This window comes from Danaus plexippus (genome assembly GCF_018135715.1).
Source record: "Danaus plexippus chromosome 3 unlocalized genomic scaffold, MEX_DaPlex mxdp_25, whole genome shotgun sequence".
In the NCBI taxonomy this organism is placed as follows: Eukaryota; Metazoa; Arthropoda; class Insecta; order Lepidoptera; family Nymphalidae; genus Danaus; species Danaus plexippus.
In genome coordinates, this window is record NW_026869844.1 from 2,022,743 (window position 1) to 2,040,613 (window position 17,871).

A 17,871-nucleotide genomic window follows, 5' to 3' on the forward strand; every position below is an offset into this window, starting at 1 on the left:
ATATGTAATTTTTATTATAATATACATACTCGTATAAGTAAGTTTCGTAGATTTCCTGGAACCTCCGGCTGCCTCTATATAATTCAGTAGTTTGTTCTTGTTTGAAGTTACCTTTTATCATTTGGATAGCGTAATACGTGTTACTTGAAAAATTATAAAGTTGAAGTGATAAGATTCTTTATTTGTATACACACAATATTATCAATTAGTGTACCATTTAAGAAAATACCAAAATTTTTTTTTTTTTTTAAGTTTATGAAAAACGAACACTAAGTATATGAAAACTGAACTAATGCAAATCTGAGTAGCCATCAGAGGTTTCCGTTCTGAAAAATGAGCAGAGGTTGGCTGTGATGATGAGATGATAACATAAATTTGTAATTACAAACGTTTATATTTAGAAATAAGTTTAAACTCAAAACCTCACTATAACTTTATAGTTTTCTTAAATTTTTAGCTGCAAAAAAAGAAAGTTGTCAATTAGATTATTATGTACGTAATATTTAGCTAGAAAAAAGCTAATTAATTAACAAAAAAGCTGTAAAACACCAATAAAGACATCTATAGCAAAGTTAAATTACTACTGTTAATACTATTAAGAAGAAACCAATAAAAAAAGACCTCACAACACCCGATCCCTTATTAAATTCACAGAAAACATTCGCTTTTGACAATTTGATAAAAGTATTGAATTTGACTAGTTGTCAAGTACTTAGCAAATTTCATTAGGTACCTACTCTTACTTTCCTATAAAAAGGGGCAGGCACCGACTTAAAAAAAATACATTGTTGGTATATCAAAGTTAGTTTCTTCAAGAAAGAAGTTATGTTTTTTATTTTTTACTTTTTGGTTCTTTTTTATTCTTTCTTAACATGCCTACATAGGTAAGTTATTAACGTACGATTTTCTAGTAGAATTTATTTCATTTTATACTTTTTGTTTGCTTCGATTGGGGTTCAAAACTCGAGAAAAGTGAAATACCCCTAAATTTCATCTCTCAGCACAATTTTCTCAATAAAGACAGTTTCTGGCGTAGACTCACTTACTTGATTAAAATATATAAAACCTTATATCAGACAACGTTCTAACAATACCTTTATTTTTTTTCTTATTTTTAAAAATAAATATCACATGGTTACTTCAACGTCATAAAGTTTTTTTTTTTTAATCTTGCTCACATCCAGAAAAACATGATACGATCACGATCTTAACCAGCTGGTTTGTGAAACCTACTAGCTCGGAGAGATGTCTCAATTACTACTCTAACCATCCTCTGAGTCAAAAAATTAATATCATCAAAGGATTCGTGTTTAATTCCCTGTCGTTGAGTAGCGAACAGTGCTACTCAGAAAATTAAAAAGTTTATAAGATTTCCCTTTATCGACTCAGTATCACATCAAATTAACAAATGCTTCATTAGAACAAATGTAAAACTTGTGTTTTAGAATTCAGTGAAATTGAATTCCATCTCCACGAGTTTAAAAGAAAGCTGATAAATGGGAACAGTCTCAAGTAGTTAACAAAGTACCTTGTGAGTATGGAAAGTTCTACATAGAACAAACTAAACAAAAATTTCAGAAAGACTAAATAAACATAGATATGATTGTAAGCCGATAACTATAGTGACAAAAAACTTGAAACTCTACTGAGCACCATTTCAGCACCGAACACAATTTTAAATTTAACGTGGCAACTATTTTGGACATCAAAGATAATTAATTGGTTTAAAAGAAACACTAGTGAATTGATTCGTATAAAAAGTAATACTACGATAAACCTAAGAACAGATACAAATAATTTAAGTTGCATTTATAATAACATTTTGAAAATTACAGCTAGAATTTGATTGCAGCTGATGTCATTGTGGATGTACTTCGTTATTCTGTGACAGTTGTAGAAAGTTAAATTGTTATAAGGATTTTTTTGTTTTAATTTTATAAGATTCTGAGGAAGTCCTAATAAAAGGACGAAACGTTCAACTAAAATCAACAAGTATATAGTTTAAAATTATTTGTCCCGAATTCCCGTGATCATTTTCACTTATGTTTGTGTTTATGCTTTAATGGACTTGCTTGTTTGATTTAATTTTTTGAGACTTTAATGCTCAAATTAATTTATCTCACCATAATAGGTTGATTCTTAGACCATGAATACATGTATACAGGAAAAATATTAATTAATTAATACAATTATCATGATATCTCTACAGAATTATTATCACTTATTATTTATTATTTTAGTTAACATTAGTAATCATCATTGGTTGTATAATACGTAATTTATTTATGAGTTTAGTGATTTACATTATACAATTTTCATATGCTATATACATATAGCATCGGTCCTCAAACCGACAATCTGGTAACATGTATGTTTGTAGACAGGAATGTGTTCTGTTTATTATTGTTAATTGCTTAATTAATCCTCACCGCAAGATTATGCGGCCAACATAGTGAAGCTCAAATCCCACATATCTACATTACAGGCTCGCGAACATCTGCAATGTATTATTATGATTTTTTCTGTATTTTCATCTAATATCTCTTTCATCTATAATATATTACAATTTTATATTTCTGACTCCATTGTTTGCCCAATTTTCCTACAGTATCAATTTTTAATACAAGCACATTATTAAGATGTCCTTAACAAGAGTGACTAATTTACATTACAGTCAAAAAATATCTTTTTCTGTAATTCAATTTATTCAGTTATTCCCCTTTTGTTAGTGTTTAATTTACTAATAAGTTTAGTGATGTGTGTTATAATTGTTTTTTTTTATGGACCCCTTTTAACGCTACCTTTTTTTCAAAACTATGGTCAGTAGCCGTTAGATAAGTTTGGTCAAAAATGCAAAATATACAAAGATAGCACCCACTAAACAATATTTCGTTGTGTTGAATAAATTAATCAGTATCTTTGTATTTCTAAATTTAAACTTCAATAATTTTTTTAAATTAAAAATATTAAGGCATAAAACTGACTGAATTTGAGACAAACAAAATTATTGTACTTTTATTTACTTTATAATATTAACTCCTTAATCCAGTTTCGCCAGTGATCACATATTTTATAAATAAGCCATATAATTTAAGATCAAATAGAATATGGCTGATGAATTATAGGAAATTCAAAATACCTATAAAGAAATTTTGCATGAAATTACAAATTTATAAAAAAAAAAAATTATAATATTTCAGCAGTAACACAAATAAACATGAAATCTCTCTCAAGTGGCGAATTTTATAGGTCGTTGCAAATAAAACACGTGTAATTCAATTCAACCCTCAATATTTCGTTCTTTTATCCTTATATCTAAGACGGAATAAAAATGAGAGACTGCTCTTAAAATTATCACACTCGATTTAATGTTCTTTAGAAACAAAAATATTTCACTTAAAAAGTTTGATATAATCGTCATATATAATACTACGATATTTACCTAAAAGGGTAAGAGCCACTTGCCATATTTATTCATGTGAATTTAATTCAAAACATTTAGCCTTTTGAATAAATTTCAATATCAACATGAAAAAGACTACAGTAATACATTTTCTTTCGAGAGCGCTACAATAATAACTGAATATGTTTATTTCTACATTTTTAGTTACTTAGGGATGTGTAGATTTTTTATTCCGAAACTTTTAAAAACACGATGATCAAATAAAGATAATAATAAATAAGTTATTATTTTTGGTGTAAAATATGTTGGTGTCGATTTAAGATTTTTTTAATAAAAGTTAATATTCAATTAGACAATAAATTCGGTCTAGACGATAAGCTCCTAAATATAATAAAACATCAGGAGAATTAGTAGAAAGTATAACGAGTAGCACATAAGCTAAATAACAGATACAACTGTAAGTAATTTAATTACTATTCGGAGTATAAAATTCAATGCATATACCAGATGAATGTACCTGAAAGAGAACACTCTCAAACAATTTGAGGAATGAGCAACGTTTGCCATAGAGAGAATAGATTATTTCGAGCTAACAATATGATTTCTCATCAGCCTATGATCTGAAATTTAGAAGTAAAGGTGGTAATTTGTCTGCAGATTACACTTATCACTTCTTCCAAATATAGGGGCTTCAAAGAGTAATAAACTCAATGAGGATATATTTTTTTATAAATGGTTAAATATCTACATGTTTTGGGCAACATATATATAGCTGAAACCTTTTTAAGAGCCCCATATTATCCTGATTCAAAATATTTTTCATACGTTTCTACAACATAATATTTTTTTCAACCATAAATTCTAATTTTATTACCTTCACAATATCTCACGTTCCAAAAATTTCCATTTAGCTGTAATGACATACCAGCTCAAAGCGTATTCACATATTCTGTGTATAACCCAGAGCAAAGTTGTACTTTCTCTGTTTATCATAGCAAACAGTACCTCTTAAGTATATTTTAAACCTGTTATAAATTCTGCATCTACACACAGAACAACTTTAAAAAGACCATATTCCCACGTATTTAAAATTAAATTTAACTTATTATCAACTCTTTTCGAACTGACAGTAAAAATATTTGTTTGAATATAAAAAAAATACGTTATACGCAAAGCCGTTTGTGTCAAGTTTTGTTTAAATATAATGAAGTAAAATTAACTCGGAAGCACTGATTTGGTGGTGATCGTTACTAATTCTAAAGTAGGGGCTTTGGAGCTCTCGAAGACATGGATTACAGAAACAAAACCACGCCTACTTTTCTAAAACTGGATTGAAAGTACATATATAACTAGTAACAATTAAGTCTCACATATTACGGAATAAGAAGATTAACCGATTTATCATTCATAGGTAAGCGTTAGGAACTAACAATATAACGTAACCTACACACAGTGTGATTGTGTCGAAATATATCATTTTAAATTTGATAATTGATGTGAAACTTAGTGGTATGGGAACGATATTTGACGTTAACTAGATTGTGATGGTATTTTGATTAAAAAGTATTATTTAGTACACTATTACTATTATATCTATCTTCCTTTTTCTTCCTTTTTTTATTTTTAGTTAATGGCGTTTCCTTATAGATCTCGCCAATGTCATATGTATTATAACTTAGATACTGTCATAGCTTTTTAATAAAATATTTTATGTACACTACCCAACGCTGCTGGTTTGCATTATTAGTTTTGAAATAGTTAAATTACTCAAATTTAACTTCGCTATCATCATACCAAACTGCAATTATCTAATACTTGGGATATCCTCTTTGAAAATATAGAATCCCATATCCGTGACCACACTGTCATATCCCAAAATGAAGTTCGCTCATAACGTGAGTAGTACGTGAAAAAATTAAGAAATCGTTGGCAGTAGATGACAAATAATAATCAGTTAGTCTAACTGATAGAAACCTTCAATCTTCATCTCGTCTGCTCGTGATCGAGGTGGCAGTAAAGTAACCGAAACGTTGAGTGAAATGCAAAATAATATAATAAATCCCGTAGTATCAAAAATTATAGTTTTACAAATTGAAGGACTAAATAATTATAGGATACGGTGAATCCTATTTACAGCAGAACTTAACTATTTCTTCGTAGTTTATTGAAGATCAACTGCTATTTTGCTATGTTTATTAATGTTAGTGTAATAAATCTGTTTTCATATAAATTTAGAAAACTTACATCTTAACTGAATACAAAAGGTAATTTAAATCAAAGGTTATTTAAAAAACAAACTTTTATATTATCTTTTTACAATGAAATTCACCAAAATGTAAGGAGACGACATGAATCAAAGTAAAGTAAAAAAAAGGAATATAATTATATCACTGTTATGATGAATTAAAAATATGCACCATCTTTATGATTGAAAGATGATTTTCCGGTGATTTCTGAAAGCCCTCCGTCCTTAAATAAATTTACACAAAGAGTCCAGAAGAACATTAACAAAATCCAACAATAGAAAATTACAGGAACCGTTTATCTTTAGAAATGTATTCCTTTCAACCTTGTGGTATCTTTGTTATCATTCACTTGACATGCAATAACATTTGTCACTTATTTTTAAATTAGTCACACAGCTTTTATATGTTGTTTTTACAACTTAAAACATATAAATTATAATCGCTTGCTAACTTTATAAGATAAATGTAAATAACGATATATTAAAATGACATCATACACACCCTTACCCGAGTAATGTACCAAATTTGTAACCCTGTTAAAGATTCGAAATATTTCCGAAATTTGTTTACCTCTATAACCTACCTTTAATAAATAACATATAATAACCTTCCTCTCTTTTTATTTTATCTAGATCTAAGTTCTCGAAAACTAATGTACACTTATTTTATGAGAATTCAAAATCAAAATTTAACCTCAATTTTTTACAACCGCTCGATATCTGTGGCTTTAACGAATACTCTAATAAAATAGTTGGTTTTATATTACTCAACTCAGCAGTCAGTTTTCGAAGTTGCCAATAACTATTTTTGAAATTCCGAACAATTTTCCATTAATAAATTCACTTTGATTTATATACTCAATGATAATAGATAGATAGTGGAGTGATTTTTCGAGAATCTAAATTATTTAATTCACTTGTTTATCTAAGAATAATTCTCTCCGACAACTATTTTATTCTAGATAAATTGTGTATTGTCTTTAAATGTTAAAGTAGTTTTTGTGTTTAAAAAGCAAAGGTTATTCTTAAATAATATTTATATAGAAGCTTAGTTTCAATATAATTTTTTTATGTATTTTAATAATTTTTTTACTGGTTCTTCACCATGATATGAACATTGCTATATCTCTTACTCAGGTATTAACTTTTATGTGACTATAGACCCTTTAATGGGACTTTTACTATATTATAGAGAAGATTTTAATAGGAATATTCTAAATCGAAGAGCCTTTAACATTACTTAAATATCACCTTGTCTTATCTTGACTAAACATAACGTGAAATGAAAGGGCAATAAAGATTTCTGTAATTTATTTAGTAACTTATATTGGAAAATCATTGTAATATAATATATAACGAAACTTAAGAACGTATTACGCTAGTCAGTCCGTAAAAAAAATTATTTAATAGTTTAAGATGAAATATAAAGTCAGAAGATTTTATGAAAACATTTTGTGAGATGAATTAGAAGAACCTGGATTTAAATTAAGGATCTGAATACCAAAATGAAATATGGCTTAATCAAAATTTTATGGCGCAAAACCTCCATAACGCTCTTAATGTCGGTTTTACGAGTGGAACGAATTTGACGTTATTTACCACCTCATCATGGCGCCTAAAAAACTTTCAAGCTGTAAAAGTATTTTGCCTTATTATATTAATTTAATGTGTGAACTTTCACTATCATTTATATACAAGTTATGTAATTTTAGGTAAGCTTCATATTTTAAAAAAATTATTCACTAAAAGGCTTTGAATGTTTCGGCATAGGTCTCTAAATAACTGAACCAAAGACCTTGATCAATAGGCTCGGAGTGAATAAAATTTCACAATACAACCTTTTTTTTGAACCACTGCCATCTGAAGACGCTGGCAGTATACATTCAGTAATTAGAAGTAAGAACCAGTGTTTGAAGATGGAGAACAGACAGTTAACTTATAACTCAATAGATGTCGCATATAAGTTTTGATTTACCCGGATATATATTTATTATTAACTCTGGCGTAGGAATTTCTATTTCTAACCTAAACTAATTATTCATACTAGACTCTATCCTAGAATTTTTTAACGTTTTTAAGAGATAAAATAGTTTCTGATTGTTTTGACGAAAGACCTTGCTTGGTAGCAGTGAAAACCAAATTATTTTAATATAAAAATATATAACAGATTTAAAAATATAAGTCAAATAATACCTGTTATCTTAATTTAAAACTAAGATGAAATTAAAAAAAAATATATATGAGTGTAACATGCTATTCCATTAAAATTAATATAACATATATATTTTTGATTTAAAGATAACTAACCTGGCACAAACAAACCTCCAAAAATACTATTTATCAAATGAAAACGTGGATAATGATCTTGTTTTTAACAAGTTTTAACTTACAAGTATAGACCTGTTAGGTATAATTTTCCATAGTTGAAAAAAATCCTAATTGCATGATATCATATATAATATAATAAATGGTTAAAAAGTTTTAATAACTTCAAATTAAATAATACCAGACGAATCGCTTTTCACACCGTACATGCATATGCTTTTACGTACACACCCAAATATGTTCTGCATAGAATACCAGTTAACGTAAATGTTTAATAAGTAGACTACAATTAGTACTGCTTAATACAGTTACATTGCCTTAAATCGGAGCTAGTAGCGGCCGTTTCAAAGAGTTTCATTATGAAATGTAAGTAGCAGTTCCGTTTACTTTCCATAGATGGCATTTTTGCTTTTCTTAACAAATATTGAATGTAATTATGAGAATATTTGAATACTCCTATTAAATTCATGTATGAGGAAAGTATTTAAGTGAATTAATTCTCATTAGCATGTATGCCATGCTACCATACTACTTGTTGTTAAATAGTTGAAGTCTTAAAATTTAAAAAATCTTTTACGCTAGTACCTTATTACCTTAAAATATAAAGAAGCCCAGCAAATTGTGTGGTAAGTTCTTGGTATAAGCAACTTAGTAATTGGGGCATACCTAAATGAGGCAGTATTCTGTGGTCACTGTGGTAAAGTTAGACCTCTTCGTGTCACGCCGCTTTAGTGGAAAACGTTTTAATTACCTTTAATATAAATTTAAATTATTATTATATTATTCTATGTTGAAATTATAGGTAATATTGTATTATTTACAATTTTAATCACCGTTTAAATAAACATTGAAAATGACATCTCCTTCAGACGGTAAAGCAATGTAAATAGGAAGATAATAAAATTACAAATATTATTATCTTCTTATTAACATGGGCATTATGATTAATTAATACTCAGGCAATAGCAACACTGAGACTATAAAATATTTTAACCAGTTTATACCAGTTTATTCTATATGAGTATATAGTGAAGAGTTGCTCAAATCGAGAAGATTTTTGGTAACAGATCCATATTTTTGCAGAAAATCTAAAAATATTCCCATGAATATATGTGTGTTTTCTACTGTATATAATTGCCGGAATTCGAAAATATTTCACTTGTCTGTCATTAGTTTTTGTATACAAAGCTTTTTGTAAAAGCTCTTGTTTTGTTTTTGTTTTTATATAAATAAATCAGTTTTTTTTTTAACATAGCAGTAAAATTTGTACCTAAACATATAAAATAAACCATTGTGGAAGTCCTGTGGTGGAATACAATACAAGGATCATCTCTTTCTAGACGTACATCGGATGAGAAATCCACAAATTTAAATTCTTCTATTATCTAATATCAGAGACGCGTCTTCAACTTAAGATGATAACGATTATTTAATTTTAAATAGAGTATGCATAAATTTCTGCTAATGTTAAAAATAAGATCTTATGGAAAGTGATGTATGGTTGAATGTAGATAAATAAATTAAATACGCAATAATTTCATACATGTATTTCTCTTTAATTTTTCAAAATTTTGATATTGAAGTTGACCTTGAAGTACGAAAATTAAGATGTTGGTATTAAATCACCAATATTCACTTCAGCCAATATTAAGTTTCCAACGAAAAGTACAACCAAACTCAGAGTATCCGCTATGTCTTTCTATAAAAATAAAGAAAACAATAGTAAATAAAGAATTAAGTCAGCTTTCGACATAAATATATTATAACGGTAATGTTTTATACATACTAACTTAGAAGTCCATAAAAAATCGATATATATTTTTTTGAGAACACCATAATTGTTGAAAATTTAGTTCCATCTTAAACGTATAAAAAAATATATATTACCTCAAAAAATTCTAACAGCTCCGGTATCAAATTTCTCAAGAAAGCAGCTATGAAATCACTAATCGCTTGATCCTCAAACATCCCAGTGATCATTGGCTAAAACAATACCAAAATAATACCATTAGTTAACAAAAATATAGAAAAAAGTAGGTTATGGACTATACATTTAAAATAGCCTAAATGAAAAAGACTTAGTTTTAATGTTTATTCTGTAATACTAATGTTTCATTCTGTAGTATTATAACATTTACCCGAAAAGCTTCTAATCCAATCTGAATACGACATTCTTCAATTCTTAAGAATATTCCTTTACCAGTGATCCTGAATCCTAGTATGAAGTAACCGAAAATCCTTGGTTTATCAATAACGAGTCTGTAAATAAAAGTTTTTGAAAGAAACAAAATGTGACCATAGTAACAAAGCTATGAGCATTCATAATAATAAAGAAGTGCCCAGTCCTGTTATTACAGGAGGCCATTACTTAGTATAGATAAGACTAAAATACAATATATTCTTAAAATTATCAAAAAAAAATATTTGGTTATGTGTATAGACTATATTAAAATATTTTTTGCATATGAATGCATGGTAACATCGAAATATTTAAGTTTTCCTAAATTAGTATTAAAACTAAAGTTCACTCACTGCATATCTCCTTTCCCATAAATATTTCCTCCGAATACATTAAAAAACAAATCGTAGCTGCCTGTAAAAAATTTAAAATAGTCAATATTCCTTCCCTGTACCTTTATAATTGATTCCTACATCTAATCTTTCTCTCAACTACAAACATTTGTTTATAGTGTATGAAATAATGGACTTTAAAGCTTGCCGCAACTTGAAACTGTTTATCTATAATTAATATATAGATGTAAATGAAAAGCCAGGAACTTTTTATTAACCAATAAGGATCTGGGTAAAGTTTTAGACCAACATTGACTTGATGCCATTGAAATATAACATAGGACTTCATAAGTCAATAATGCTTATTGGCATTCGATTATAAACAGTCAATGCTTATTATTTATTTAGATGTTAATTATATTTCTTACTTGTGTTTACGCTGGCAGCTGGAATTACGAAATTGAAATCCAGTCTTCGACGAAACAATAATACCTGAAGTCTCTCTACTTCAAATGTACTTATATCTTTAATTACTAAATCATTGATGAGCACGTAACTGAAAAATAAACAATTATATAATATGAAACTGTTTTATAATTAGGTTTTTCTTTTTCGCCCGAATAAAAAATTGACACATGTATGTTATCATACTGCATTTTACTATTTATTGACCGTTTTGGGATCAAGATTGAAACCAGAATCCGTTATTAAATTGATTTTATATAACTTATATAAGTTCTAATTACAAAGAATAAAGGAAAATTATCAAATCTCCGTCTCTAACTTAAGTAAACATTCTTTTTGTATTTCATAAAGCATTTCATATGTGTCTGTCTAGGCTTCGAGTAGTTTTTTTTTTCTTCTATTCAAATAATAAAGAAGGACGATGGAAAAATTTACTGCAATAATGTGATTTCAATATATATTTTTTTTATTTTCACATTAAATAATACTGACCCTGAATTAGGAATTGTCTTATCTCCTAAACTAATTTCTTTAATCACTATAGGATCCAAAACCGGAAGACTTTCCGTACCATTGCGCATTATCTGACGAAATCTCTCCAATAATTCCAAAATTATTGATTCTATTGGACCATTTTTTTCATAATCTGAAATAATATCTCAATGACTTACAATAGCTTTCCTCTTAATTTCACATATTGGATATAATGTATCAAATCAAAAATATAAGATTAACTATTAAGATATTTCAATTGATATAACGATTAGTTATTTTTACAAAGAACAAATATGAACACAATATTTTACTGTAAAACGAGTCCTAGAAAACTAAAAAATATGTTTAGTTATAAAATCCTTGTTAAATTAATCTATTTAACGTTATCAAACAGTATCAGAGCTATACATCACCTTGTTGTTATTCAGGTATTATAGACAATCAATAATCATTTATTAATCTGTCAACGGATTAAAAACCACTTGTTCATTAAAAAATAACCTTAATCACTTCACAGTGGAATGTTTGTTATTTAAGCCTGAGCCTTCAATTAATACCTAGTATATATTTTTAACAGTCTTAACATTAGGAATGATATTTACTGAGAGGAAATAATATATATATATCAGCAATAAACACATATACCCAAAGTATACGTACAAAAAAATGTATTTTTTTAACTATTTTGTTACTTTATTTGATTGTTAAGTTATTTATAGAACAAAAATAACAAAAATAAATAACATAAATCTGCTTATATATATATTTTTTTTTTGAGTGACGATATACATTTACTTACAGTTATTTAATTTTATATTTAATATTGAACACTTACTTGACGATGCCAGTTGTTCTTTTAAGTCGTCTGCATTATAGTGTGACAAAACGTCTTTAAGTTCTTCATTACAAAGCCTACTTAGACTGCTTTTTATTACGTTTAAATCTAATTTTTGGATGATCTCCTTGAATTTGACATCGTCGATACCTGTGACAAACTGTTGAGTCGAAGCTTTTGAAAAACCCAAAAATAACACAAAGAGGTAGAGTGTCCTCATTTCAACTAAAAACAGAAGAAGAGTGAGAGTAAATATATCTTTTATAAAACACACGTTTTAAAAGTACAACGTTAAACATATATCTACATTTAATACTATAATCTATTTAAAATCCTTTATTATATTACCTATTATTACCTTCAGTATAAGCGGTCAGCGAAGATGCTAAAAAATGAATTTCACTAATCACCTATCGGTGTGATTCCACGTCCTATCTTTTTAATACATTATTATCTTATATATAATATTGTACAATCGACATATATATGTACATACACACATTATCTGATTGAACATTGTTCGATTTATTTGATCAATGTAAAAAAACATTACAATATACTACATTTTACCCCGTCTTCACTGGCATATTTTAGGTCTACACTTCATTAATGTTTCTAATATTAATAGATGAAATTATTGTAGCTCTCAAATAATAAATTTTGTCTAAGTTGTTTAGTTTTGGATGATTAAAGCTGGATACATAAACACACACACACTCACACGTACATACTCACGCCCACAATCACGCACCAAGCTCTCTGGCTAGCATTCGCGCCCACAATCAGACACCACGCTCTCTCGCTAGCACTCACGCACGCATAAACACACAACACAAACTTTATTTATATATGTCACTCGTAATGACAAAAAAAATAATGTTTGCAAGGTTACATTTTCCAACCCGATCATATATAGTATATTATTTCTGCGATATAAATTCGAATGTATAATTAAATACTTTTTAAATCCCCCCCCCCTCCCCCTCTCGAATAATTTTAACATCGATGTAACTTAAAAAGCTGTGGTCATTTGCAAGAAAATTACAAATTTATTGTTTTATTCGAATTTAACAGTTTACAGAAATTAATATGTGATAAAAATAATCACGTGTGATATATTAGTCATAAAAAAGATTGTGGTTTATTTTAATAATAATATATATTTTTCCTTAATTTTTCTTTTTTAATAAACAATTTAAAAAATGTTTACTAGAATTTTCAATTTTGATTTATGATTTTTATAACAACCTATTTTTAAACGATGATATATATTACATGTATTATAATAAAAGAGATATGTATTATAATGTTCTATATAAAACACCGATTCAGATCTGTAAAAGGTACTATTTTTTATTTGAAATATAATTCGTGTACATATATATGGAAAGAGTGCAAATTAATTTTTTTTATCAAATAAACTGAATTAAGATTAACGACGCATTAAATTATTTTCAAGCAAAAAAAACAACATAGGAACACAAGAACTAAAAAGCAAAATATAATTTTACACTTATGTTCTATTTCCTAATCTACCCTACATATTTTATAATAAATTCGAATATCTGCATAAAATCGACTATACACCTTATATAAATAATCGAAAACAGTTTTCAGTTACTATAAATTCTTATAATATAATTTAATGCCAGATTAAATACAATTATATTTAATTTCTTAATATCTTCATTATACATAGTCGTGCATCTCGTATGAGAAAAATCGAACTTAAGAGTCTGAAATTGACAAAGATGATCGTCTAAAGCGTAAAAGAGATAGAAATACTTATATAAGAAGAAAATGATTTTTTAATTTCGTTTATAGCGGATTCTATTTTAAAAACGTGATTCAGTGACCTTAAGACCAAACAGGGGATGCAATCATTCAGATAAAAAAAGAATTTCTTAAATCGGTCCAGGAGCATTCGAGAAATCGGGGACCATACATAATAAAATCGGATGAATTGAGAACCTGATCCTCTTTTGAAGTCGGCTACTAACAAGACAAAAAAACTTTGTCTTCCGATAGTGAAGTTCGAACATAATAAACCTTATTTAAAGCCTTTACTTAATGTGTATTATGTATGCCTACACATTTTAGGGCTTCGCCTCCATTTTCTTAAGATTCCATAATCAAGTCTCATTGTTATCATTACGGGACCATTTGTGACATTCAACCCTTATAAATAAATAAATCGAAATTTTTTGAAGTTTTCATTCGTAGCACACATACTTAATTCTAATTTTAGACTTATATGGTTTTCTCATGGTTGCCTTTGTCAGAATTGGACCAAATTTAAATGAGATCAAACGGAAAAGACTAGCTTTCAAATAAAAAAAGAATCATTAGAGCCGCTTCGCCCAGTCGAAAGCTATGAAGTAACAAACAAAAAAAAATACACACGAATTGATAACCTCCTCCTTTCTTGAAGTAGGTTGAAAACTACATAGACGTACTTGTATTACATAAAGCACCACGTTTTGCCATTGAATGCTAATGCTTATTACAGCTATCCTGTGTTCTTCTATTGATCTCAATATGCTTTGCTGATATTAATTGTAGAATAAAAATCACATTTTTCAATTAAACAGTTATGGCATGTTCTTTTTATTGTAGGTACATACATGTTAATTTTAGTCATAGACGTGAATATATATGTTAATTCTGGTGTTAGATAATTTTCTTCGATAAATCATTTTATAATCCCAATCCCTCAAAGAGCCATGATAAAATAATATTGCATGCATTTGTACGTGCGTGATCATGTGAAATCAGTGTTATCATATCGCTCTGTTGAATTATTGACTTCATAAAATATATCACAGTAAACACTCCATCATAAGTAAATAAATCATCACTTGTTTTTTGTATCATATCATGAGTAAATAAATAGTTTAAGTGGTAAGGACCAAACACTTGCAATTGACATCTTCATTACTCTTGACGAAATGTTAACATAAGAAGTATATAATCCGATAACACATAGAAGCGTGTAGGATAAACATAATAATTTTTTTTCTAAAAACTGTTTTAAAAAATAAATTTTACAGTACATTTTTAGATGAAGCCATCTCATTAATATTTTATTTCAACGCTGAATACTAAATGAATTTGTAAAAACTCTTTATGACTGTAGTGAAAAATTTAAGAATGTGTTAAGGTTAATTTTTTTCACAGCTGTAATGCATTACTTACTATCCTGCAACATAAACAGTAAACTTGTATGGAGTGTTAAATAAGATAAACCTTAACAATATACATATTTTTATTGTTCTGTATACAAAACACGGTTTTGTTGTTACATAGTGTAAAATTATTGAAATAATTCAATTTATATAAACTTCACTGAGCATTGTATTATGACCATAACAATCCACTAACACAATAACTTGAAAATGTGGTCAAAAAGGTGTCTTACTGACTCCATATAGCGTTAAGAATGATGCTGACAACAGTTTCAAGAAAGTTGTTGATATCGTTCTGCAAAAATAAAAAAAAAATAAAAAAAAAATAAAAAAAAAATTGTCTATATAATGAGAAAATTATTATTAAAAGTTATTTGCAATATACCTTATTGTTCTCCAAAAAGTTAGGAATTCTATTGTTGAGAAAATCGTTGACAACTTCAGATCGATCAGAGCCCTGAAGAACTACGCCGAGATCAGACTGTAAATAAAATTCAAATTGTTGTATGGTTTGGTTACTTTTCATAGTTTTATAATATAGAATCATAATTCATTCAATGGCTTACCTCAATACCGCCTAGACTGAAATTCAGTGAGAGGCTGCGAAGGCTAATACCGCCGATAATGTTAACATTAACATAAAGCTCGCCAGCAAGTCGGATTGACTTTACAGACGCACTGAAAGTAAAGAAAAAATAATTGGCATTTAATTAAATGTCCTAATTAACACCATAATAAGAGATTTTATTTTAAATACTTCGAGGAAGTGTAAAACAGCGATGTGTAATAGGGTAATAGATAAAGCGTAAAAACATCCTGACACTATTTTTAATGAAATAAATAATAAAAAAAATACAATAAGTATAATACCTAGAAGTTATTAGGCAGGAAATGTAGGTTCGTTTTATAAAGTAATTACATCATCTGAACTCGCTTATTTTACATCGATTTTTTAAGTTAGAAATGAATTGAAGATCTTAGTTCTTCTTTAGTTTTTACATCAAATAAATACTTTGTATGTTGGTTCCGTTTTGTTTGACTATTTGATTTTTTTATGTGAACGTTAATTGTTTACTCAAATTGAAAAGCAGTAATTTAAACTCAATATTCAAGTAAATTTAATGGTACAAAGATATTCACCTGCCCTTCAGTCCAGCTTGAATTGGGAATCCAATTACCAGAGCATCGAGGTTTGAGTCACCTAAACAATACAATTATATTTTAACAATGTTGGAATAATTTTCACTTGGTTAGGCTTATTAAAGTGAAATAACTATAAATAATAACTGTGATTCATAAAATTAATAAACTTACCAATTGATAGACCTATTTCTGGAAGAGAAATGACGATGCGGAGTCTATTGAAGATGTAACTGTATTCTAAGACATCGATGTTAATGTCACTGAGACCATAGAATTGAAGATTTTCAATGAATCCCCTTATTACAAGATCACTGGAAAATAAAAACGTGAAGTTATTTTACCAGAAAGCGTAACGAAAATTTTTTAATGTGGCATATTAATATAAATGAAATATTTAGAAGTTACGCATCTAAACTTATTACATAATATTCAATCAATTTATAGTTTTAATTTAAATATAAACACAACTAACATTGTTATTGGAATAAATTCAAAGTCTTGACTTTGAATTTCCAATGGATCTAGGCCTGCACTTTGAATACCAGCTTTTATTCTTTCGACTGCTCTCTGGATCGAGTCTTCCACAGGATTCCTTTGGCTTAACTCATCATTTGATTCAACTAAAAGGAATATTTATTAATGTTACTATTTATTTTACTATTCATATTACAATTTTTGATATTTCAATTATGGCTTGTAGATATTTTTTACCTACAATAACGTTGTCTCCTTCGTAAGGGAGTGCAAAAGCACTTGCGACGACGAAAAAGACAGCGAAGGCTTGTAATTTCATATTTAATATTTACTGTAAAATAAAAAACAATATAATGAGATCTAAGATTTTCGCGAGTATTCATTTAAATGAAACTAGTATTATTCGGATTTACTACGCGGATTTTATTATTTAAAAACTACATAATCCCGACGTTTCGGTTACTTTGCAGCAACCGTGATCACGGGCAGACGGGACACGGGACGGATAAAATCCGCGTAGTAAATCCGAATAATACTAGTTTCATTTAAAAAGCAATATAGTTATAAAAGTCTTAAGATACAGATTTCCTTTTATTAAATACAAATATGAAATATAACACATGAAACAGCAATTGAAATAAGATGTATTTTAAGAAACACCATAACCTTTTATAACATATATTTAATTTAAATGAACATAGGAGGGTTAACTCACCTTAATGTTTAAATAAATGTTCGTGTAAGTGATTAATGTGTTCTATTTATAATAAAAAGTTATCAAATCCAGATA

The 17,871-nt window shown here is 28.0% G+C and overlaps 2 protein-coding genes across 3 annotated transcripts; both read right to left on the minus strand.

Moving 5' to 3' along the window:
- Positions 1-9,504: 9,504 nt before the first annotated feature.
- Positions 9,505-12,794, minus strand: LOC116767013 (uncharacterized). Of its 2 annotated transcripts, none has more exons than XM_032657159.2 (8): positions 12,638-12,794; positions 12,280-12,504; positions 11,442-11,595; positions 10,913-11,040; positions 10,506-10,566; positions 10,112-10,232; positions 9,861-9,956; positions 9,505-9,672 (listed from the first exon to the last, which is right to left on the minus strand). In XM_032657159.2, exons 2-8 carry the CDS (start codon positions 12,497-12,499, stop codon positions 9,577-9,579), a joined length of 876 nt encoding a protein of 291 aa, XP_032513050.2. In that variant the 5' UTR covers positions 12,500-12,504; positions 12,638-12,794; the 3' UTR covers positions 9,505-9,576. The 2 variants fall into 2 exon arrangements, with proteins under 2 accessions (XP_032513050.2, XP_032513057.2); XM_032657166.2 differs by having other exon boundaries at positions 12,628-12,742.
- Positions 12,795-15,526: 2,732 nt separating this feature from the next.
- Positions 15,527-17,471, minus strand: LOC116769176 (uncharacterized). The gene is made up of 7 exons (XM_032660208.2): positions 17,319-17,471; positions 17,080-17,227; positions 16,779-16,918; positions 16,605-16,665; positions 16,031-16,142; positions 15,850-15,945; positions 15,527-15,759 (listed from the first exon to the last, which is right to left on the minus strand). Exons 1-7 carry the CDS (start codon positions 17,398-17,400, stop codon positions 15,694-15,696), a joined length of 705 nt encoding a protein of 234 aa, XP_032516099.2. The 5' UTR covers positions 17,401-17,471; the 3' UTR covers positions 15,527-15,693.
- Between the last annotated feature and the right edge of the window lie 400 nt (positions 17,472-17,871).